Source organism: Eubalaena glacialis, chromosome 8 (assembly GCF_028564815.1).
Source record: "Eubalaena glacialis isolate mEubGla1 chromosome 8, mEubGla1.1.hap2.+ XY, whole genome shotgun sequence".
Lineage (NCBI taxonomy): Eukaryota > Metazoa > Chordata > Mammalia > Artiodactyla > Balaenidae > Eubalaena > Eubalaena glacialis.
This window is the reverse complement of record NC_083723.1, coordinates 59,415,530-59,440,918: the sequence shown is the minus strand read 5'-3', so window position 1 is coordinate 59,440,918 and position 25,389 is coordinate 59,415,530. Positions and strand designations below refer to the sequence as shown.

The following is a 25,389-nucleotide window of genomic DNA, read 5'->3' as shown; positions in this document are numbered from 1 at the left end:
TCCTTATGGCTTTTCTTTCTTTCTCTTTCCTTTCTCCACTGACAGTTTCCAGCCCAGTGTTAAATAACGAGTATATCTAACTGCTTCTTAGTTTCAAAGGAAAATTTTCAACATTTCACTATCAAATGTGAAGCTTGCTATAGAAATTTGTATAAATAGTTTTTACTTCACCTACATTTTTGCTGGATATAGAATTACAGGTTAGCAGTAATTTTCTTTCAGCACTTTAAAAATATCATTTCATTCTCTTCTGGCTTCCTTTGCACAATGACATACCTATATCTCAGTATGAGTTCCTAAATAAGGCCAGAGGCAGGGGAGACTTTATATAAATATATACAATAAGAATAACTTAATGTATCATAGGATATATTGTGATAAAATCAATAGCTTGCTTATTTGGCCTATTTATTTGTATCCATGGAAACAAAAATATCTTCATTAAAAACATAAAACTATGCTATTGTTTTTGGCTGACTGATAATTTTACTACGTATAAGGAACCAACAGAATTGTCATCTTTAAAATGTGATCCTGATTCTTTGGATCTGGGTAATTATTTCAGATTATCTTGTGACTCAGTTTTTCATTTTCTCTTCTTATGGTTTAGTATGTATTTTATTTCTAGTATAGAAAAGTAGGGATGGATGGAAAGCCAAACAAGTTAAATGATAAACACAATTTTTAAACTATAGAAGGAAATATGTTTAAAATTCTACACACCGTCTACATATGACTATGTGAAGTGTGCCAGCCGCATCACTCTACCAAATATTTATAGCGAAGGCATATTGTACACAGTTCCATTAACCATTTGGACCTGGATCTTGATGAAACTTCAGGATCTACTGATATTCCAGAGCAGCTATTAAGCATTTCTTAGGAAAGTGACATGATATTCAATATAGATTAAATGCATGTTTACTGGACTTTTACATTTAAAATTTTCTGAAAGTAATCTGGTTATTGGTTACCTACTTGAAAAACAATTATACTACAACAATGATGAGATTTCAAGAATGACTGAGCTTTTTTGCCATTTTTCACAGTTATATGTAAATTCTATAATATGTGAATTCTGGAGTCATATTGCTTGGGTTTGTGTTCTGTTCTATCTCTTACTGTTCTTCTGTATGACTTTCATAACCTGTAAAATGGAGTTTATAGTAATTCTTATCTTAAAGTGTTACAAGAAATAATTAAGCATTCTGTGGCACATATTAAGTACATAAGTATTGGTATTAGTATTAATTTTAATGATTGATAAATACTAAGCAATAACAAGTGGGTATTTTGCTATATACCTTCAGCCATAAAAGCAATTTAAAATTGTTCAAGTGAATGTATTTTCTGGCCAGAGTAGTATTTAAAACTGGATTCATTAAATACTATGCTGTGTGAGGGTAAAGGCCATAAACTTAAATATGCAGTTGGCCCTCCATATTCATGGGTTCTACATCTCAGATTCAACCAACTGCAGATGAAAAAATATTTTTAAAGAATTCCAGAGAGTTCCAAAAAGTAAAACTTGAATTTCCCACTGCCAGCAACTATTTACATAGCATTTATATTGTATTTACAACTATTTACATAGCACATACATTGTATTAGGTATTATAAGTAATCTAGATAGATGATTTAAATTTATGGGAGCATGTGCATAGGTTCTGTGCAAATACTATGCCATTTTACATAAGGGACTTGAGCATCTGCAGATTTTGGTATGGGGGTGGGCGGGGCTAGGTCCTGGAACCAATCTCTTGCCGATACCGAGAGACAACTATATATACACTTAGGTGTATATTATGAACTGTTCAATAGCAAAGGAAAAATAAATAATTTTTAGATTTTATTAAGTACTCAGAGTTATACTCTATGTTTTGTTGACTTAATCATTATATTTTATAAGTTTTCTTAATATACTTGAAAAACCTAAATTTCATTTAAAGGGCTTAGATTTAAAATGGACCTTTGATTTAAAATCAGACAAACCACTACTCTGTCTCATTTAAAATGAAGGTGTGAATTTGTAGTTTCAACTTTATTTTTTTAATAACAAATGTTTGCTGAATTTCAAAATTTCACATATATTTTTAAAACCACATTATAAAGTTACAAAAATGAAAGAATTTCATTTCTTACCTTTGATCCAGAAGAAATCCAATGGAGGTCAAGGTCAGGATAATGAAGCAAGCCCTCAAAAAGAGAGTGACCTGTGATAGTGCCTGTCAAACAAACACAGAGACCAATGGATCTTTAGGTGTCATCCAAAGGAGCATCAGAATTTAAAGCTGACAAGAATAACAGACTCAATTTTATTTTATGTTATACCATTTGTTACTCACATTTTCCAAGAAGGTTGAATGTGCAGAGAACATTTTGGTTTTCCTAATGTCGTTTAGTTATCTTGTTGGACATTTGGAGAATGAATTAGACAATTCTAATGATATTTTGCTTAAAGTGTTCTTTCTAATAATTCTCCTTTAAAGTTTCAGCTTTCGTAATTCTTTGAAACACGCCTCCACATATGGAGAAATCACTTACATTTTTATGAATAAATACCACATTTCAATGGTTATTTTTAATATCACCAATTCTTCGTGGTTTCAAACCCAGAAGTGTCTTTAATAAAGAAAATATTTAAAGGAGAATGTGTTTATGAGTGCAAACACATACATGAAAGAAATTACACACATCCACTCACATTTTTATTTGATGAAATCTGTATGTTACTCTGTACATGTCAAGGGTCCTTTTTTGAATTAGTAACAAAAACCACATATTTCTCTGTTATAATTATAAATTAATTATGCATTTTGTTTACATGTAAAAATTTAATAATAATGTTTATTGAGCATCTACTATTTTATAGCTTCCATGCTGTGTTTCACACATGCTAATTCTTTTCATATTCCCAAAAAACTTGAAGAGTAGGTATCATCATATATGCTTCATATATGAAAAAACAAAGCTGGAATCAAAAGATGAAGTAACTTTTCCATCATCACACAGAAATAAATGATGCCTCTGAAATTCAAAACAGACCTACCTGACCCTTAAGTGTGACAATGGTAGAACACATATGAGCAACAAACTTAAAGGGGGCAGAAGCAGAGATCTATACTGAAGTTACATAGCTCATGTTAGGGCCAGATGGTTACCACTTCAGATTGAGAGTGGATCACTAAAAGCAAGGAGTTGGATGCACAGCTAATGGACGATTTCCCTTGTCACTGATGGTATTTATGTTTCACCTTTATGAGAACACCAAAGGTTGTTTTATGTTGGCTAAAATAGTGATTGAACGCTCTCTCTTTTTTCTTTTTCCTGAAATAACTAGAGGTAATTTCAAGTCATTACTAACTAAAATACACACCTACAACTAAGTAGCATCTGTCCAAAGTTATAAACAAAAGTTACCAATTGCAATTGCTGCTCACATCCAATATCTCAGTTCCATATCATCTTCTAAATCAGCGCTGTCTCTCATGGCCAACTTTTAACACCTCCCTAGTTACTTTCTAAATGCCTACAATGGCACCCAGAATTGCCAAGGGGCTTTAACCCTCCAGGGCAATAGTTTAGTAGAAGAGTATTGTTGAGTGGTCAAAAAACTGAATAAAAAGTGTCAGAATGTTTAGGAATATGGAGACAGTGCTGGATATCAGATATAGGACGGGGAGTTCAGTGAACTCCAGAACGTTTGAGTGGAGAGCAGGAGAGTACTAGTTGGGTATGTGGAATTCCACGGTGGCTGCTTTGGGACAGTAAAGCAGAAAAACAAAAATAAAAACAAAACAAAACAAAAAACACACCAGAAAAATATTTCCTTGGTGGTAGAAGTAACTAGGTGTGCTTGAGTAGATTAATGTTTGCTTAGGGGAACTATTTTGTCTCTAAAGAAAAATGCTTCTTACACCATTATTGCTTCTTTTTGATCTTTTAGGGAAAAATTCATATGGAAGGGAGAAATGATTTGTGCCCCAAACCTATAGCATGATTTTAAATGCTCTATAAGAATGCAGCATTTGAAATTATTTGAACCTATTAGCCATGTAACCAGTCAAATTGTTCAGCATTTCTAAGTCTCTCTTATGTGTTCAGTACATCTGAAATAAAATATGAGTTTGGCAAAGACTATAATAAAGTACTTAGAAGAGTGCTTGGCATAAAGTAAGAAGTCAGTTAGTGATATGATGATTATCATTGTTATTATAGTCAGGCTATACTAATTTTCTAAATGGCTCTTAGGCTAATCTTAATTAATTACAATAAGTTAAGGAAGCACAAATAAAAGGTTTATTAGCTCTTTCAAATATCAGGAAATTCAGAGACAGGACAAAATATATTTTTTGTTTTGCTTAGGGAATTTATGATCCCTGGACAAAAAAAGAATAAAGAACTCTCTCCACAAATTGCTTCCTGGCTAATGGTGTCTTGAGTGAAAACCAACTTAATACAGCTATCTGGCTGCCTAGTGAAGCTTCTACTTGGCTATTACACATCTGAAACTTAGCCTGCCTAAAACCCTGTATTTGATTTCCTTCTCCACACCACACGCTCCCCACTTCCCTTCATTTTAGGGATGGCACCCACAGTTTTTCATTTGCTCAAGCCAAAAACCCATAACTCATCCTTGACTCTTTCTCTCACTATCTACTTCTAATACATCAGCACTATATTTGAAATACATCCAGAATAAAGATATTTGCTACAAACAGCACACAGAAAAAATACCATGTTTCACCCCCAACATTATCTCTACTATATTAAAATACCCTCCTAACTGGTCTCTCTGATTCTAAATTTTGTGTCCACCTAACCTGGCTTCCCTCCCCTGGTATGTAGCCAGAGCTATCTCTTTAAAACTAAGTCATATTATATCATTCTTATGTTCTAAATCCCCCAGGAGCTTGAAATCTCAGTAAGAATAAAGCTCAGAGTCCTCACTCTGGCCTCTACACAACATACCCCCTATTATCATATAATTCCTGAATCATTTCTGTCTTTCATTCTTATGCTACATCAGAAATTTTGCCCTTCCTTGAATATGACAAACATCCTTCCCACTCAAATCTGTTTCATCTACTGTCTCTTAGGCTTGAAATGACTTCCCACAGTGATCCTTATGGTTTATTCCTTCATTTCATTCAGGTAGCTACTGCATGTCCTTGTTCATCCTATATAAAATAGTACTTCTCCACAATGCTCTATCACCTTATTCTGTTGTATTTTCCTCCTTACAACTTATCACGCCCATACACTTATACATTTGTTTGTTTGTTCATTCTCTAGCTGTTTGTTGTCTGTCTTCTCTCACTCCCTAAGAGAGGTTTTATCTTTTTATTCACTATTATATCCCAAGTGCCTAGAACACTGCCTAGCACACAGTCAGTAGCTAATATGGTTTTTGAATGACTGACCGAATGATTGAATTATTTTACATTTGTGTTTATTATTCATACCTTTCATATAATTCTAATTGGCTTAATAAATAATTTAATATTACAACATTAATATTTAATTTAATAGCAATATTTTAGTCCTTAAAATTATAATTAATAATTTAATGTTAATATACTAAATGTTTGTGTTAAATATTTAAAACATTAAATACTTTAATATTTCTATGTTTAATTTATTAAAGAACAAAACTGTCCTAAAACTGTTTGAGTTTAAAGGAAACTAAGATTACCAGAAGAAGAAATCCAGTATTGAACACATGCTTCCTTTAGAGAGTCCGTTTTCCTATGAAACTCTTAAGTTTTTCCATATTATATCCTTTGATAGGCTAATCAGTTGATCTTCTCTGATTTCTACACATTCATTCCATGAATATGTATTGAGCATTTGCTAGGAACTGTGGTAAATAGGAGTTTAAGAGAGTGAGCAAGAAAGACAAAATCCCTGCCTAGAAATCACACTACTTTAATCCCTGCTGGTAGGACCATAGGCCAGCTACACTAGAGCAAAAAGGAGGGAAAAATAGAATAGACTTTATAGACTTTGACCACTGTAAATACTTAGCCTCCTGTGTTTTAAACAAGATGTGAAATGACATGAAGCTTGTTAATTTTTTATAACACTACAATTTCATTTTTCATTGGGTTTACTACCATTTTACACCATTCACTGCTAGTATATCTTTCATGTAAGATATTACTGTCCTAAAGTGCTAAAATGGAATTATTCTAAATTAGGCTTTGAATATATTGTCTTCATCACAAAAAAATGAGAAAGTCCATAACTATAAAAAGCTTATGAAGGGGGCTTCCCTGGTGGCCCAATCGTTGAGAATCTGCCTGCCAATGCAGGGGACACGGGTTCGGGCCCTGGTCTGGGAAGATCCCACATACCGCGGAGCAACTAGGCCCGTGAGCCACAATTACTGAGCCTGCGCGTCTGGAGCCTGTGCTCCGCAACAAGAGAGGCCGCGATAATGAGAGGCCCGCGCACCGCGATGAAGAGTGGCCCCCGCTTGCCGCAACTAGAGAAAGCCCTTGCACAGAAACGAAGACCCAACACAGCCATAAATTAAAAAAAAAAAAAAAAAAGCTTATGAAGCAAGGAATTAATTTTCCTCCTTTAAAATTATCTTTCAAATCCCAAGCAATTTGGTACCTCTTATTACCATAGGTTTCTCAGTGCGGGAATTGCTGTGCAGATTTTTATGCTTGAAAAAAGCAAACATCCCTGCAACTTTAAGTAGATGAGAAAAAATACTCATGAGGCAACATTAACTACATAGGAACTCAAAAATTACAATTACATGTTTGATGCAATGTTGCTTAAACAATTAATGAAGGTGTGAGAGTCCTTCCTTTGCCCACATAGTGTATATAAAGAAGAAAGCCTTTTTCTTCTTGAATGGGGATATCACCCTCTTACTATTCCACAGAAAAATTCTGGTGATCAACATAATTACCTTTCATGTTTTCCCACCCGACAAATCTCACAAAGGGAAATATCAGCCCCATACACTACGTCCTAAAATAATAGTAAGTGTCTATATACATTCTTTTTTTAAGAACTTTGTGTATTGTCAGAGGTAATTTGATAATATTTTCCATAGTCTTATTCTAAGGATTTAGAAATGAAAATGTCTTGATTTTATTATATCAGGGTTGTGCACTTTTAGGAGTTTCTGAAAAGATCTACTAAAGTCATTATTTTGACTCAAAATGTTCATCTTCCCAAACATCTGTAAAATAAGGTTGAAAATTTCCTAATACTTAAATGTCTATAACCTCTGATGTGAAGGCAGAAAATTTGGCTTGGGGCACACTTGCTCTGCTACCTCATCATCGCTGTGACTCTGATGGCTCCTTTTAGATACCTTGAGCTGAAACCTAAGTCTTGAAGATGCTTCCCAGTATTACAACATAGGCACAGGAACAGAACTCAAGGTGATATCATCAAGCAATTTGTAATTCTATATGGATCTCAAGAATCTATATTGAAATAAGATCCTGTTTTTTAAAAAAAATATATCAATATTGACTATATTGTTTTTTTCAATATTTTCAGAACGTTTGGTTACTGTTGAAGCATACATAAAGAAATACGATTAGAATGAACATTTTCTATAATTTCAAACAAGAAGCAAACTAAATAAATATATCAAAGGTGAAAATATATTGCCTAAAATGTATAACAAATATATAGTTCAGAAGCACTGAATTGGTATGGAATAGTGAATTTCTACAAAAATGTGTAAGAAATAAAAGCAAAAAATTTTATTTAAAAAACTTTAAGTAACATAACTTGAAGAATAGTTATGTTGTAGTCATATTTCAAGCTATGATTCCACTCTGTTAATAATGAATGTGCACCCAACTAAATAGAGAAACAAGGATTGATTTTCCCTCCCACTTGAAAACAAAACAAAACAAAGCAAAACAACATATCTGAAACAATTGTTTTCAAGACCCTGGACACCAGGCAACAAAGTTCAGTGATCCCAGGGAAACGGGACACAAATGACATGACCCCCCACTATTGCTCCAGGTTACTACCTTGAGAGGGTTTCTATGCTGCCTCACAGAGGGAACTCAGAGGGGCCTGGTAGACTCCCTGATTTGAGGAGATGGAGCTGGGATTTGGGAGAAGCCAAGGAGGCTATTATTTGGAAGAGACTACCAAAGAGGAGAGAGCGGCATAGACAGAACTCTATTCATCTGCAGCGGGTGCCCATCAAGTCTCGTATATCAGCTCATGCATGTGAGGAGACTATCAAAGGTTAGAAAAGGACTAGAGCTTGCAATGCCCAGAGCTCACAACAGGGCCAGCTGGAGTACAAGTTCCCATCAGCCAGACTGGACAGCCTCATGATTCACTGGGCATTGGGTAGAGAATACTGAAGGGTCTTGCCTCAGTATTGGGTAGCTATTAGTGCAAGACTGAGAAACAACAGCAATGAAAGGTCTTATGACATTTGCTTAAGAAGATATCCATGTTGACATAACATCATTCTTGGAATGTCAGTAGAACTATTTCAGGGGTCATTGGAGCATCTCTAAATTACCAGTATTTGTCTCAACATCTCACTGAACTCAGTATGCCAACTTTCTCTGTACTCTTTATAGGATACTTTTATTTTTTCACTAAGAAACAACTAGAAATATAAGCTATACACCTTTCAGTTATATCCCAGAATACAAAAGATAAAAGGGACTTTAAAAGACAGTCTCAGAGAGACAAACTGCTTTTTCGTGAGAATGACTTTTAATAAAGAAATAAGACTCTCAAAATCTGTGCATTGACATATATACAATGGAATATTACTCAGCCATAAAAAGGAATGAAATTGAGTTATTTGTAATGAGATGGATGGACCTAGAGTCTGTCATACAGAGTGAAGTAAGTCAGAAAGAGAAAAACAAATACCGTATGCTAATGCACATATATGGAATCTAAAAATTTGGTACTGATGAACCTAGTGGCAGGGGAAGAATAAAGACGCAGATGTAGAGAATGGACTTGAGGACACAGGGGCTAAGGGTAAGCTGGGACGAAGTGAGAGAGTGGCATGGACATATATACACTACCAAATGTAAAATAGATAGCTAGTGGGAAGCAACCGCATAGCACAGGGAGATCAGCTCGGTGCTTTGTGATGACCTAGAGGGGTGGGATAGGGAGGATGGGAGGGAGGCTCCAGAGGCAGGGGATATGGGAATATATGTATACTTATAGCTGATTCACTTTGTTGTACAACAGAAACTAACACAACATTGCAAAGCAATTATACTCCAATAAGAATATTAAAAAAAAAACTGTGCATTGAGATTTTGAGTTTCCAAAGCTGAATTAAAGTATCTAAATTTTACATATTTCTAATAAGTCAAAATGAGATCTTAATTCAAATTATAAGCAGTTCATGGTTGGTTGTATTTATTATATGATAGCTTTTAAAAGAGCTGCCCGATGCTAAACAAATTTTGAGACAGTACTAATAGTATGAAGATATATTTAATTTCACAGTTAATATTTCATTATTTGATGCAAAAGGCATTTTTAAATGCTCAATTTCCCACTTTATTATATTTCAATATAGTGGACAAAAATAGATTTTTCACAGGAATTCACAATGATCACTTTTCTAAGTTCCCAAAGTCTATGCTTATTAGACAGGTAGCTTTGGTTAATATCCTTCCTTTACTAATACACATTTATTACATTCATTTCATGGATTTAAATTATAATTGATGCTCAATTTAGCTCACATTTCTTTTTTCATATTACTTCAGTTACCACCTAAGAACTTTAGGAAATTAAATTAAATCCCAGTGGGCTGCACTGGAAGAAAACAGTATGTGCTGAATATTGACTTGAGAGGTTTCACGTAGGACCTAAGTTAGATCTAATTTGTGCAAGCGACACTCTCTGTTATGACAGTACCACTAAATATATTGATTTTTTTCTAAGGGTCTGTTAAAACATGTCAATATGAAAGCATTGGTTACAAAATTTTAGTGCCCATAACGTTTTACAGAGTACAGCAACCAGGGGAATTTAAGACTATAAAAACCTGTTTCCAAATTTATATTGGATATTCTCAGATGCCTCATATTGAAATATATCACCAAATAATCTGGGTTAGACATATCTACAGTAACTTTATTATACATTCTATTATAAGACCCTGTTAAACATTCAAACTGTTTTGAGTGCGTCTATTATTGAAAAGGATAGCATTGCCTTTACAGTTTTACTTCGGAAACATGCTAGTGCGTCCATATTTCCATTTCAAACCCGTATTCATGATATCACCCCATGAGGTGGACCCTGGCAGCTGAGGAATTGATTTCCCAAGCATTACTAAACTAAAATCAACATAAAAGACTGTGGGTCATATCACTAAACTAAACACTATATATTTAAATGTATACATTGCAAGTTTCAGTAAGAAAGAAGTGTGTCTTCTCCACCTTTTTGGTGGCCATCAAATTGCTATTTTGACTCCCAAAGTTATTTATACAGACTTGCACACATTAAACAAGTAAGTATTTATCTACTCTGGTATACGCATAAACAGAAAAGGCTGTGGGACTACAGCAGGGTCTGCAATTACACGTCAGCCACAACTTTTCTATGTGATTATTGGCTACAGTGAATCTGGAAAAAAAATATTGCTGTTGGATTTTAATGTCTTCAGATGCTTTTAAACATCCCTGAGACTAGAAAGGCACTATAGAATTTTGCAAATAAGCAACCTTTTTTCCTAGTTGCACAGCATGTTTTTAGCAAAGAAAAACATGTGTGGGAAACAAGCAAATGCACTTTTCAAAATTAATTTGTGTCAGGGATGAAGCTGTCTCCAACTCTAATTTCAATTTGAAAAGGATTTCATCACTTGATATTTCTCTTTGTCGACATATCTACATGAGTTTCTCATATAGTCTTTTTACGACAGTGGAAAAATCTTGTGAAAACCATGCTATGAGTTACATATTTTAACATACACCCTGTCTGGCTACATTTTAACCCAAGAAGCACTCACACATGCCTAGACCTTCAAATTCTCTTGGTGAGCTTAATATTAAGGCCTCTATTTCAAAATCAAAATGAGTAAATTTTCATTTTTATATCTATGAATTAGGTTAATTTATTTTGAGACTGTATTTAGTACAACTAAAAAAAATTCAATAATGCAAACTGTACTCAGTATTGATCAGTATATCAAGAGTTAGATATTTAGATGTAGATGATGTAGCTTTTCTTCTGGTGTTATTCAATTATCTAAACTCTATCAACGTAGGCATATTTTAATCATAACTTAGGTGAACAAATTAAAATAACAAAGTAGTTTAACAAAGTAATCAGTGATGGGTTAATTATGTAATACTTGAAGACATGATTATGAGACCTTAGGTTAAGCAATTAATAAGTCTAACCATTATGGTAGTTTGACATCTACTTGTGCACTGCTAAGAGTGATGTAATCCATGCTGCTTTTAAGAAAGCTTTGCTCCTGAAAGAAATTCTTGGGTTCAAATTTTGTCTCTTTTGAAGCTAAAGGCAAATGAACCTGCTACAATTTGGAATTGGTTACATTAGTTGTAGTACATGCATGAACCAGCAAATAATAAGCCATTATATACTCTTCTATGATGTTTTCAAAGCATTTCTGGTCACATCTTATCCTATTTCTCTTTTTCAGTCCACAAAATGGAAACCAGAATTTAAATCATTGTTTTCTCCTATAATCAGGAAAGAGTTTTTCTGTAGTTAAAAAAAAAACATTCTACATGGGCAGAGAGCACATGTGAACTTGTCTAGTGTCCAAAATTGGAGTCACTATGTGTAGCAATTTGGGGTTATTAATTTTAAATGCTAAAAACACAAATACATATGGGCAATACCAATCGTTAAAGTCTTCAAATAATGTTTAAAATTGAAATGGTTTTCTTCAATATATTATCCAATAGTCTCTGTAAACATCTTGTAAACCTATTTTATTTAGTAGGACACACTGTGACATATACTGCTATTTGCCCAACCAGAAAATATCCCCTATATCTTCTATACTAATACTATGCTGATTTTGTCCAGGTATAAGAAAGGGATGTACTCAGAGGCAAAGTGAACCCTTTATCCCCAGGGCATGAATTATGCTTGGCATAATTCATTCATGGTTAATTCATGAACCAGTGTTAGTTATTGTTTCTGTGTGGGCATGTGAATCAGTCTTGAACAATGAGACATGAAAGGACATTTGCTGGGAAATACTCTGGGACATTTTTCCCCTCCTTCTTAAGTGAAATTTACAAGATGCTCTAGGAGAACTGAACTTGCTGCCTTTGGTCACAGTGTGAGGACACGATGCCTTGAGTTGCTGTAATTATGATGATGAAAGCCCAGAGAACTGTAGAGAAGCCTTTTTGGAAACTCTACATGTTTGAACTGCTGAACTAATCAATCCTGGAAATACTCACCTCTGAATTTTCAGTTATACTTAAGCCACATTTAATTGGATAATCTGTTTCTTAGAACAGAAGATATCTAATGGACATTCATATCATAGATACTTTAAAATGATATCCTACAGGAAGGTTTATTATGTTACTATACATTTATAAGTGTTAAAAGAATATTTTTTGAAAACAAGTTCAAATCACATAGTATTTAGGAGTGAGAAGGATTCATATAGATCTAACATTTGTTATTTTTGCCTACTTGAGTCTATTTCCTTTTTTCTATAAACTATCATCTCAATATGTCTTTCAAGCCTTCCTATCACTGGCCCTGTCCTCCCATTGATAGACTAAATGGTCTGTGATCCAGGCCTGATCACATTGATGGGTTCGGTGATGCCCAGATGAACCCACCCATAACATCAGACTCCAGCTTGGAACTTTCACTTCTGGAGTTCCTTGTGTGGAAGTATTTAAAGCTAGAGCTGCTGGTAACCATCTTGCTACCATGAAGTTTGAGAGCCTGTAGGAGAATCTGCTTTGAGAAATGCATAACTGCAGAAAAGAATGAGAAGATTCCTGATGAAGTTACTTGACTCATGGACCAGCACTGCCTAAAGAAGAAAAACCCCAGACTCTTCAGTTATATGAGTTAATAAATTCACTCTAAGTTGAATTTCTGTCATATACAACCAAAGAGTCCTTCTTAATACACTCAGTGACCTATTTCGAGTAGACTTATTTATAGAACTCACTGTGTGAGTCATATGGAATACTTGGAATTGTTCCAATAGAATATACTGTGATTATTACAATGGTATCTAATTATTAAATATAATTCCATAGGCTTTATATATTAAAATTATTTTTAGAAAACTTATAATAGACTAATTTTTCTGTGTATATCATTTATTAACTTCTATTATGGAGCTTTCATGGACAGACTGATATCTGTCAATAGCACTTACTTAATCGTTGAAAAAGGTAATTTATCTTTTTTGAATTCACTGCCCACTAATCCTATTTGTATTCATCTGCATTTTTTCTGGATTCTAGCATTATCTTAGACTTTTTCACACTATTTTTTATGTCTAAAGATAACTTCTGTTATGTTTTTTAATATCATTGTCTGTTCGCACTGTATAATGGATACGTTTTTTGCTCTTTTAATGCACTAATTCTCTCTTTAGTTGTCTTTAAACTGCCAATGAAGTCATTGACTTCCTTATGTCCATTATATTTTTGTGTTCTAGAAGTCTAATTTGATTATTTCTAAATGTGTTTCATCATTGTTTCTTGATTTTCCATAATTTCTAATTTCTTTTTAATTTCAACTTTTGCTTCTTCAAATATATTAAATTTACTTAATTTATCTTTTAATTGATTTTATTTTCAAAATCTGTTGTTTTTGAGGGTATAATTCTGTCGCTTGTTGTTTCTGTTAATGCTTTGTCATAGTGGCTTTCTCCTAGTGTGTTTCTGTGATTTTTATCTCTCAGTTCATCATCATTGAGACATTACCTGGGGGACTATGCTGAGACCTGAGTTTGAGGGGATTGCTCTAAGCATGATTTGAACATGGGTCTTTTAAACATGAGTCCTAATCTGAGACTACACACTTAGTTTAGGTTTATAAATCAATGGGTAGTGTAAATCCTGGATCCATATCTGAGTGAGAGGTGGTTTGTAGTCAAAAATTCTCAGGGAAGACTTTTTTCTGTCTCCTCAAAGCCAAGTCCAGTATGGGTAAGTTTCCTTTTTACGTTTCTTTTTCTCATCCTTCTCCCCCTCCCCTTGCTGAGAGTATTTCTTTTGTTTTCAGTTGTTTTACTTGAAGTTCTTTAACTGACTTTCCACCCACGTAGGCTCTCAGCTTTGTTTCGGGTCCCTTAAGGTCTTGATCAACAGAGATTTTTCAGTGCCTGGGACAGCTGTCAGGAAGAGCACCTCATTGGATTTGCATTTTCTCAACATTTTTAGCCTCTAAGGAGTACCTCAATTTTTTGCCTACTCATCTGTGCAGTGTATTTAAAGGGTTTTCTTAAAAATTACATTTTGTCCAGCAATTTTAGGTGTTTGATATGCCTTAAAAAGAAGTAGGTGTACCTAACCCACCATTTTGCTAGAAATGGAAGGCCCCTTTCCCCGTTTCTTTAGAGCGTAAACATTACTCATACATTGCTGCTATGTGAGGCCTCAACATTCCTGACTCAGTGAGGTTCTTTCATGAGGTACATACTTCCTTGGTAACAAAGTCAGATACTGATTTTTCATTCTTCTGTCATCCTATTTTCAATTTCACCTACTTCCAACTTAGTTACTTTACTATAATTTATGTACCTCCTTGAACTATTGTAAATTCTTTTTGGAAGAATATAATATGAATAAATCTGTGAAACAAAGCAAATATTGAAAAATACCTCTGTTTTTATCCTTTTATGGTTTACAGTGCATTTTTACATACATTATGCTATTTTTGTTTTCTCCAAAATATAGGCAATGAGGGTATTCTCATGTAGCCAAAAAATGATTCCCCAGGTGGTAATGCCTGAATCAGAATCCAGATTCTCAACCCTGGTCCAGTGCTCTTGTGCTTCAGGAATATTTCGAATATTTAGAAAGGACAAAATAAATGAAGTTAACCGTATATTGCAAACCCCCTAAATTCAAGTTATCAGGGTATTCTTTAATTGAAGATAAGCATGTTGAAATTGCTATAAAGTCTGCTTTCCCCAACACATTTAATTCTAGCTTCTGAAATACTTTTCTTTTAATTGTTGAAGAATTTATTTGTGACATATCATTTCCTACTTGTATTTTAGATCAATTATATACCATTTGATGGACATCTTATACAGAACACTTTGGATACAATTAATTAACTTACATTAATTAAATTAATTCTAGAAGAATCAGTTTACCTGTTTAAATGTGAGACATTGCCACAATTCAAAGATTATTACAGAAAAGAATAGAGCACAGCTATAATAGAGGGAGCTTATTTTCATCTTCAAAGTGACAGATAACTTTTTCACACTCTATTTAAAATGAGCACCACTTACAGCTTTATCTGTATAGGTCTCTTCATAAAATGTTAGTAACAGAGCAAACTGTACAACTGCATATGTCTTTAACAGCCGAGATGCTGATGATGAGAAGGGAACTTCTTTCCCCTTGACCTAGGAAGATAAGAAAGAAGCCTTTCCATTATATTGTTCCCTTATCTCTCTCATTGAAATTCACACTAAGTGAAGAGGAGATATGCAAAAAGAAATGAAAGGTTTTGCTATCTTTTTTAATCCTCGAAATGACTGTAACGTTTATTACTTTGGATAGAAAAAATGTAAAAATTAGGAGACTTGTTTTTCATTTCAGAAGCATTATGATTCTGATCTACTCTGCTTTATATAGAGCACTGTAAGAATTGATACTGATGATTAACATAAACAAAATGAACATGTAATATGAAATATGAAAATATGTCCATGATTATACATCAAAGTATAGCAAAAGAGAAAATGGAAGGTGATTTGGGATAGTGTAGATAATCATGCTTCAAAGGCAAATACTGTCTTATTGAAAACAGCTTTCCCAAACTACAGTTTCCCAGAAATAATATAATCCTATCCTTATAATGCAGATTTAGGCATCAATATGATTTTAAAATATTCACTTTGAATTATCTATTGCAAAAAAGGAAAATAATAAATGAACCATAGCTGACTAGACTTTCTGGAGCTGAAATAAGCAAATTATTTTCACCTATATCAAGTTAGATCATTATTATATAACTAACTGTGAACATAACCAAGTGTCTGGAAATTCCAACACAGCAGCTTTCATAAGTGGATGAGAAAATATCCCTATTCAGATCAGGATTTTTGAAAAATAACAATATTCAAATAAAACATATTTCATTTTCTTGAATACTGGCTAATTTTTATACTCATAATTATCTTTGAAATCAACAGTAGCTTATTGTTTCTATATTACTATCAATGACAGTTAGTTTGATAAGCAATCTCAATATATATCCTAAATGATTGGAAAGAAATTCCTTTTTCTCCATTTCATAAGAGAAATTCCATATTGAAACTGAATTTTTCATTTGATTTTCAGTGTTTTAAATCTCTACCTGGTTTATTTTTAGTTTTTCATGGGATTTCTGTATTTAATGCTACTACGCCACTATGGAATGAATAAAGTTGTGGTCTAATCTAATAACCACGTCATTTCGGTGTGACTTTAGACCTTTTATTCTGGAGACCTCAGTTTTTCATGGACAAAATGAAGGCTAGACTGAATCTTCTCTAAGGCTCTCTGTGACGGATCCACAAGTGTCTGTGTGGTTTCTGTACTACACAAAGGCTCTCGGCTGTGGGTTTGAGCCAAGAAAACCAGCCTCTGCTGCTCTGCCCCAAACCATGCTCCCTAGTAAGAGGCAGTGTCAGCCTGGGAGAAGGCACCCCTCTTAATGGCCCCTAGGTGGTGTCCACTTATTAATTTACACATTACAGGGCTGTATCTGCCTAAGGGAACATCTTTTTTCAGATTTGCATGAAGTCAGCATGTATTACAGGCTGGCTGTAGACCTGACGATATGAAATTAATCTTTGCCATCAACGAATTCATGAACTTTATTTACCTCTGGGATTTCTTCATTCAGTCCAAGTCTTGGTTTACCTGGACCCCATCCTGGTCCTTTAAATATGACAGAAAACTTATTGAAGAATCCAGGTGTGGCCCAGAATGTAGTCCATATGGTAAGTAAATGGTGGAACTAGAAGAATAAAAATATAGTCTACTTAAAATAAGAAAAAACCATAACAAAAAAGATTAAATACATTAAATCATGCATTTTATTTTATTGTTTAATGTAACTTACAAATTATTCTTTAATATACAGGTTATGTATAATTTGCTAATATTGATTAATATGCAATTGCATTATAAATTGAAATTCATTCTATACATTCTGCATACCTTTACATTTAAATGTGTTCTTGCCAATACTTCTGAAGCTCCACAAAATTATAAACATGAAATTTAATAATAGGGCAATTGTTTAGAAAATCAGCAAAGAATAAAAAGTGAGTTCAGAGAATTTGCTTCCAGTGGATTTAACTAGCAGCCTGTGCACTCAACAGCCACATGAAATGACATCTCTTTTAGACTCGCTAAATGGTTTTTAAAGTTGAACATGGAATCATACAAATATTGCATATCTGTTATATATTTTAAAAATAATCTTTTATTTAATGTATTGAATTACAGACAAACACCTCATTTTAAGAAAAAATGTTCAATGCCATTTCTGATGGTAGACCTCTGAGGATTAAATAAATAGACCACATTCTGTAATAGGAAAAGTTTGCTGAGTCAGAAGTTTACCTTGAGGCTTACAGCAGGAATTCACATTCTTTAAATAACACACATTTGATATGTATAAAGTTAAAAGTATGCCCACACATGACAAGGACTCAACAAATACTGGCTATTAGGATAAATAGCTATACATATCATATATGTTATAAAAATGTATCATAGGATTAAAAATAATCCTAGATATTGGGCATCAGCTGTAGACTCTCGAAATGAGTTCTATTATACATGTAGTGATAAATTAATGTAGAAAGACGTTATGGCTCTATCAGAATTTGTGGTCTCATTGGTATTTTCACTATCTCTTACAGAATTTAAACTGCTAGCATTATAAAAATTGTTTTTAAAATTACTTGAAATATTGTAATAAGGAATCTGAAGCAATTAAGCAACAATGTAGGATTTAGCTGAGCAGATTTTAAAGAAAAAGGAAATGTTAGATGGAAACTTATCCTGCGGCTTTGCAATAATAATAACACAGAAAATTAATGTTACAACACGCATTAATATACTTACCTGTTTTGTTATTTTAAAAACTGAGTACAAGACTTCCCTGGTGGCAGAGTGGTTAAGAATCTACCTGCTAATGCAGGGAACACAGGTTTGATCCCTGGTCTGGGAAGATCTCACATGCCGCAGAGCAACTAAGCCCATGCGCCACAACTACTGAAGCCCACGCGCCCTAGAACCCACACGCCGCAACTACCGAGCCCACGTGCCGCAACTACTGAAGCCCATGTGCTCTAGGACCTGCATGTCACAACTACTGAGCCCGCGTGCTGCAACTACTGAAGCCCATGTGCCTCGAGCCTGTGCTCTGCAACAAGAGAAGCCACCACAATGAGAAGCCCGCGCACTGCAGTGAAGAGTAGCCCCCGCTCGATACAACTAGAGAAAGCCTGCACGCAGCAACGAAGACACAACACCACCAAAAAAAAAAAAAAAAAACTGACTGAAATTTTACTGCTATCATTCTAGACACAAGCCTTGAGAATACAGGGCTTTTAAATAAGGAGTACTTTCTCACTTACTTGTTTTCCAATGCCCTGAAACTCTTGGACTCCAAAGGAAAGCAAAATGAATGGTCTATAGCTAGTATTAAAGGGAAAAAAAGCGTCTCCATCTAACAGGGGCCATCCTAAGGTGCTTTTGATGCCTCTGATGGGAGGGTGAGAAATTTAGCTAATATAAAGGAATACAAGTGAAAGTAAATACGTGATTTTGTAGGTTTAGGAACGCCTAATTATTACAACTTGCTGATTTGATATTTCTAACAATATAAGTGAGTATGTAGGAGACTAAAACTTAGACACAGTTGTGACGATTATTATGCTAAAGGCAATGTTTACGTGAGGGCAGATTTAGCAGCAGCTCATAAAGACCTGTGATTGAATATTGTGTCTCCAAATCCTAATCATCCAACGCCTTGTGCAGCTCTTGTGACGCAGTTTTCAGCTTCTTATTCTATCTCGAATATGAACCCCTTTTCCTCCATGTGTGTACACTCCCAGAGCCTTGCTAGCTAAAGGATTGCCATGAACCAGCAGTGTCGGCATCTCCTGGGAGCTTGTTAGAAACACAGTATCTTGGCCAGATTTCAGACCTACTGAACCCTACTTTAATAAGATCCTCCCATGATGCATATGCACATTAAGTTTGAAAGGCTCTCTCCTAGAGGGCAGAGACCAAGCTGTATTTCCTTCTTAATCTCTACATTATGAAGACAAGACCACGTCCAGTGAAGAAGTGGCTCTCAATGTATCATCTTGAAACTGATTTCAGTTCTATAAAGAAGGTACCTAGAAATGTTTATTATTAAGAAAGTACCTGGAAATATTTGTTAGTATTCTCCTGAAAAAAAATCTATCATATTCTTGGTAATGCCTAATCAAAAGAGAGAGAGAACAAAAGACAGAGAGAGAAATGCCACTAGTTGAGAAGAAAGAAGAGAAATAATCAACTTTTCTCTTCTGAACGGCGACATAAAAATGCCTTTCACTTGAAAATTGAGTTAATCAAGTTTGGGGCTTGGCCTTCAACCCACCCTACTTAGGTTTGCATCTGACAAACTGTGAATAGTTGGGTGAATTATTTAAATCCTGAGAACCTCAGTTTCATCTACCAAAAAACTGAGGCTAAAAAGAACCACTACCTTATAAGGTTTTAGTAATGGTTAAATTAAACATGTGTGCTGTTAGCAATGTCCTGCACATGGTAAAAGTTCAATAAATGTCCACTTATTTTGTTACTTTAACTTTCTTTAAAAACCTCAAAGAAGTAGCTTTGAAAAGCAGACCCAACATGAACCTGTACTTTCTTCCCTTTCTGAATGCTGTATATCCAGTCCCCTGGACAGAGCTGTCATTGACTGACCTCTTCATTTTTTCAAGCATTTTTATCTTTTTCTCATTTACTAGTCCCGACCCCTGGGAATGTCTGCGGTGCTCTGCTGCTGATGGATCAGAGCTTCACAGACATTCCTCATTTCTCTAGTGCCAACCATTGAGACCAGCGAACAACCAATACCACATGTCTGACAGAAAGCTGGTCCAGGGCAACAAGTCTTAGCAGGTGAGGCAACGTGCAAACCTAACCAACCCGTAATAGCTCCTGACACCTCCGTCCAAGAAGAGGAGGGCAAAGGCGTCACCCTGAATTTCTAACCAGAGTCATGCAGGCTTGAAGCAAATATTTTTCTTACTCTGGGATCAGCCTTAATTATACATTTTACTACCGCTCCTTCTGAATACATGAATATATTTCAGGTCTATTCTGAGAAAGGGTATGTTTGCTAAAGAGCTATTTCTTTTAATTCTAGGTAACAGACATATTTTAAAATTCTTACAATGAATTGTTTTCAAATGTAATCTGCCCAATTTGATTCAAGGCTTTGAGTGCCAGAGTTATTTCTAAATTCTTTTACAGTTAAAATATATATTTTTTAAGGCTAGTGTAATGTACTTCCACCTTTCAACAGCTGATTTTTCTTTCAAATATAAAATTTATAAAAGGATGGAATCAATTCAGAAGAAATAAAACCAAGTACATTACCTGCACCTTGAAAGGCTCAAATGAATTAATGGGATGTGTTAGACCATATACAACTTTTTCCTTTTCTGCCTCAAATGTTCCTGGAAGATAAACAATAGCGATATGATCTTTGACTTTCTATGAATGAAGGAGCTAATTTAATTTTTTAAATGCTCATAGTTTTTACTTACCAAAAATTCTATCCCATATAATAAGAGTTCCGGCAAAATTTTTGTCTACGCAATAACGATTTCTGCCTATGAGACAAAATATTTTTTAAAAATTTTTTGAAAAAGGAAGTTATACTTTTTGAAACAATGATATTCCTAAAAATATCTTTTCACTGACAACACTAGACTTTATTTGCTAGTAAACTGAGTATTTATTTTCCAATTGATTTTACTAAAAAGAGCAAAGACTTCCTTAAAGCCATAGATATTTAGAATTATCCCAGATTTTTAAAAAAGCATCGTTCACAATTTTTCTGGTCTTTAAAAACCTGGGATAATTCTAAGTAATTCTTTTTTTTAGGACTATTAAAGAGTAATAATTAAAAATTAAATGGTCCAGAACAAAAGGCAATACGAAATAAGATAAATATCAATAATATATGTATATTTGTATTTTTTTTGTTTGATTTTGATGTGATCTTTACACCTTTTCACTGCCTCTTTTCCAGGAAGAAAATTTTCCACTTACAGTAAGACTTTCCTATTTTTTTCATCACAAAAGACATAAGTAAAAATTAAGTTACCTTTGATTATATTCATTGACTCATAACATATATATTTTAATGCCCCAAATACTTATATAATAGTTTAAATTTAAATAGTTGGGCATAGTTTCTTAATTAAAAAAACTTAAATAAACACAACCATATCCACATGATTGTAAACCAAAGGAAAAAGAATATTAATCCACCAAGCCACTACTCCAATTAATTCAACTGTCTCCACGTGTCCTCATTTCTTTACACACCTTCTGTACTTGCAAATGTACACGTGAACGTAAAGGTACAAGGAAAATTCTCCCCTGGTACAAAAGTAGAGTGGGGCTGGCTACACGGATCCACCACTCACTGCCACACGTAGGCTAAACAGTGGCTCCCAGTTGGGTGAGGGAGCACTTTGAACCTTGGGGAATATATGGCAATGTCTGGAGACACTGTTAATAGTCATAACTGGGAGGGGATACTATTAGCATCTAATACGTAGAGACCAACATCTTGTAATACACAGGGCAGCCCGCACGCCCACCCCGCATTCCCAAGTGAAGAACTATCTGGTCCAAAATGTTAATAGTGCAGAGGCTGAGAATGCCTGATATAAAGCAACATGCATGCGAAGGTGCTCTAAGGCCAAACGGGAAACTAACAACTATTTCTTCTTCAATGTGGACATGTTTTTCTCCAGTCCTTGTGTTTCCTTTAATATGGAGGGAACAGCAAGAGCATAATGTTCTTGACCTCTGCACCAACTCAGTAATAATTCCCTGGGGTGGAGGTATGACTGTGGAGTTTGGAAGAGGAAACTGCACATGTGCAGCCGGACCCCGCCCTCTCCCCCCCTGGAGGAGCTTGTGCTTCTGCTCTGCTCCCTGCCCCAGGGAAAGGGACCTGCCCACCTTGGGAAGGCGGGCCTGACGTGTGCCAGTACTACTGCCTGTGATGCCTGGAAACTTATAAAAACAGAACAATAATATTTATTATTTTCTTACTAGCTTCCTTCTCTCCAAACGGCATTTGTGAGATTTATTCATGCCATTACATGTTATCATAGTTTGGACATTTTCATTGTGATGTAGTTCTCCATTACATGAATAGCCCACAATGTATCTGTTCTATTGCTGACAAACATGCGAATTATATCTTTTTTTCCTATTACCTATTACAAATAATGCCAATATGCACACTCTTGTACAGGTCTTTTGGTGCACACATGTAAATACTTCTGTTATTTCTTAAGCTAGTGTCTTTAAACCTTAGGCACTAGTCACATGGGATTTTTTTCTTTGTCAGGAAAAAGCAGGGTATGTTGAGTTTGTTCATAGAACTTAGGCAGGAAAGTGAAGTGTTGTTTATTAGGCTTTCCTTCAATACCAACAGTTTTTAAGACCAAGACGCTCTGACTGTACACAGGAATGACCCTCAGCATGGGGTCAAGGAGTAACTTTTAACAAGCCCCTCACAATATGAAGTGGGTACCCCCTCAGCTGGTTAACTCCTTTTTCCACTACATCCGAGGAGAGCTAAGCAAAAAGGAAATTCCAAAGTCAGCTATGGAAAGGATTTTGTTTTGTTTTGTTTTCCTCCAGTCCTTTCTTTATAGACGAGGTTTGTCCAGGTACGAAGGAAGACACAAATGCCTCTTTGCAGTGTGTGGTGACTAGGTTGGGTAATTGTGCTGAAGTGATACAAAATAATAATGTCATTTTTCAAGAAATGAGGAAGGAACGAAAGAAGAGATCGAATTTCCTCACCATGATGAACCCTATGATGGCTAGGAGTATTAAGAATCAGTTCCAAAGGACCAAGGTTATCAATGACCTGTTTAAAAGAAAAGGAACATAGTTATTAAATTATATATAACAGTTAAGTACTCACATTAAAATCCCACATGGGTTAAGAAATATTGCTAGTTCCATGGTTGGCATCAGAGTCCGAAGAAGGTTCTCTATCTTCTGGTGTTCATATAAAGATAACAATTAGCTCATCACGATATTCTAAGAGACAATATAGTATAGTAGTGAAGTTAAAGAGTAGTGAACTGACTGCCTCAGTTCAGTTCCTGAATCCTCTATTTATTATTATGTGGTATTGGGGAAATTACTTAAGCTTTTTATAAGTCAGATTCCTTATCTTTAAAATGGAAATAACAGTATCTACATAATAATGTTCTGAGGATTACAAATGTTACTGTATTTAGATGCTACTATTGCCAAGGCATACTTCTTTCAAGTTTCATGTCATTTTATGTTCTTCACCTATCAGCTATGTCTTTGATGACTTACGTTAACAGAGCATAACTAGGCGAAGGGAAACCCAGTATTATATTCGATTTCTGGAGTTGGTTTCACCCAATAATCAGTCATGCAGTAACTTAGTACTGCAGTTGCATTACGGTGATCCTTGCTTATTCAAATAGACTCCCAAATGTTCTCTTACTCTAGATGTCCCACCTTCCACTTCATTTCTGAGGCACGATTCAAAGTCAAATATGTAAAGGGGCTTTTTTGGAATTAAAGATCCTTTAAAATCGCGTCTATTATTCTCTAATGTTCTCTCTCAACATTTCTCAGTAAGAATCCCCTATGCCAGAGTCTGCACACTGTAAGGAGTGTAGAAACCAGGAAGTTATCATAAAAAAGAACCGCAGGCCATATTTAAGATATCCATTATGTCATACAGTTAATATTGGACAATGTGGGAACGCTTTTAATCTCAATTACATTATTCTTTCTTCCATCAACCATGGCAGATAACAGTCTTTTACTTTTCTTTAATCACAATCTAAATAGATCTCTTAGAGCCTACTTTTGACAAAATCAATACATTGTCATGATATTTTAAGAAATTACTCACCTTTAAAGTTAACTTCCATTTAAAGGATATATAAGGAATAAAGTCATATGTTAAATGCTACTTAAGGGGAAAAATAGTCACTGAAATCGTAACACTGACATGAATTTGGCAACAAGTCAGTGGTACGAGAAAAAACAGGGAGGTGGGACTGCTTCAGATGAAAAGATATTTAAGATACATAACAACTAAACGTATTGTGGGGATCTTGTTTAGATACTGATTTGAACAAACCAAATATAAAAGACATTTTATAGGCAATGAGAGAAAACTGATTATAAACATGGTATGACATGATAAAAATACTGTTTTATTAGGAGTTATGATGGCATTGTCATTGCATGAGAAAATGTAATTGTTTTTTAAGAGCTGTATAACTAAAGTATACGTGACATGAGATCTAGGTTTTGCTTCATCATATTTGGCAATGAAAAGGAAAAAGAAAAAAAGAATAACTGATGAAAATGAATCACAATCCTACTGTTTTTATTGAAATATAGTTGATTTACAATGTTGTATTCATTTCAGGTGTACAGCAAAGTGATTCAGTCATACATATCTATTATCTATTATTTTTCAGATTCTTTTCCATTATAGGTTATTACAAGATATCATAATGATTTTTAAATTGAAGTTATGGAACTAGAAATATTCACTCTATTATTCTCTCTACTTTTCTGAATGTTTAAAAATTTTTAAGACAAATTTAAATAAAAGAAATTACTACTCTATTAATATACAGTAATGCTCAGTTAGTCAGTTGAAAATATTAATATTGATAGATCCCTATAGTCCCAAACATACATCTATGTTGTAACTCTTTATATAGCAGGGTTTAATCATTTTTTGGCAACCTCTGACACTGAAACACCCAATTTGCAATTGCTCTGCAAACGTGGGACAGCCGTAGGAGCCACAAGGTCCTCAGCTTGTGGGGTCCTGCACGTTCCTGAAGGACAGCAGCAGCAGCGTTGCCACATAACA

General features: G+C 34.6%; 1 protein-coding gene across 1 annotated transcript in view; it reads right to left on the bottom strand.

The window, feature by feature from the left end:
- Positions 1 to 25,389, bottom strand: part of AGMO (alkylglycerol monooxygenase) — a 331,345-nt gene that overhangs the window by 152,710 nt on the left and 153,246 nt on the right. Inside the window, exons 6-11 of the mRNA XM_061197729.1 lie at positions 23,307 to 23,373; positions 21,020 to 21,085; positions 20,850 to 20,929; positions 17,062 to 17,196; positions 15,479 to 15,595; positions 2,143 to 2,225 (exon numbers count right to left, since the gene is read on the bottom strand). Of these exons, the coding sequence (XP_061053712.1) occupies positions 2,143 to 2,225; positions 15,479 to 15,595; positions 17,062 to 17,196; positions 20,850 to 20,929; positions 21,020 to 21,085; positions 23,307 to 23,373 (548 nt within the window). The remainder of the gene's footprint in view (positions 1 to 2,142; positions 2,226 to 15,478; positions 15,596 to 17,061; positions 17,197 to 20,849; positions 20,930 to 21,019; positions 21,086 to 23,306; positions 23,374 to 25,389) is intronic.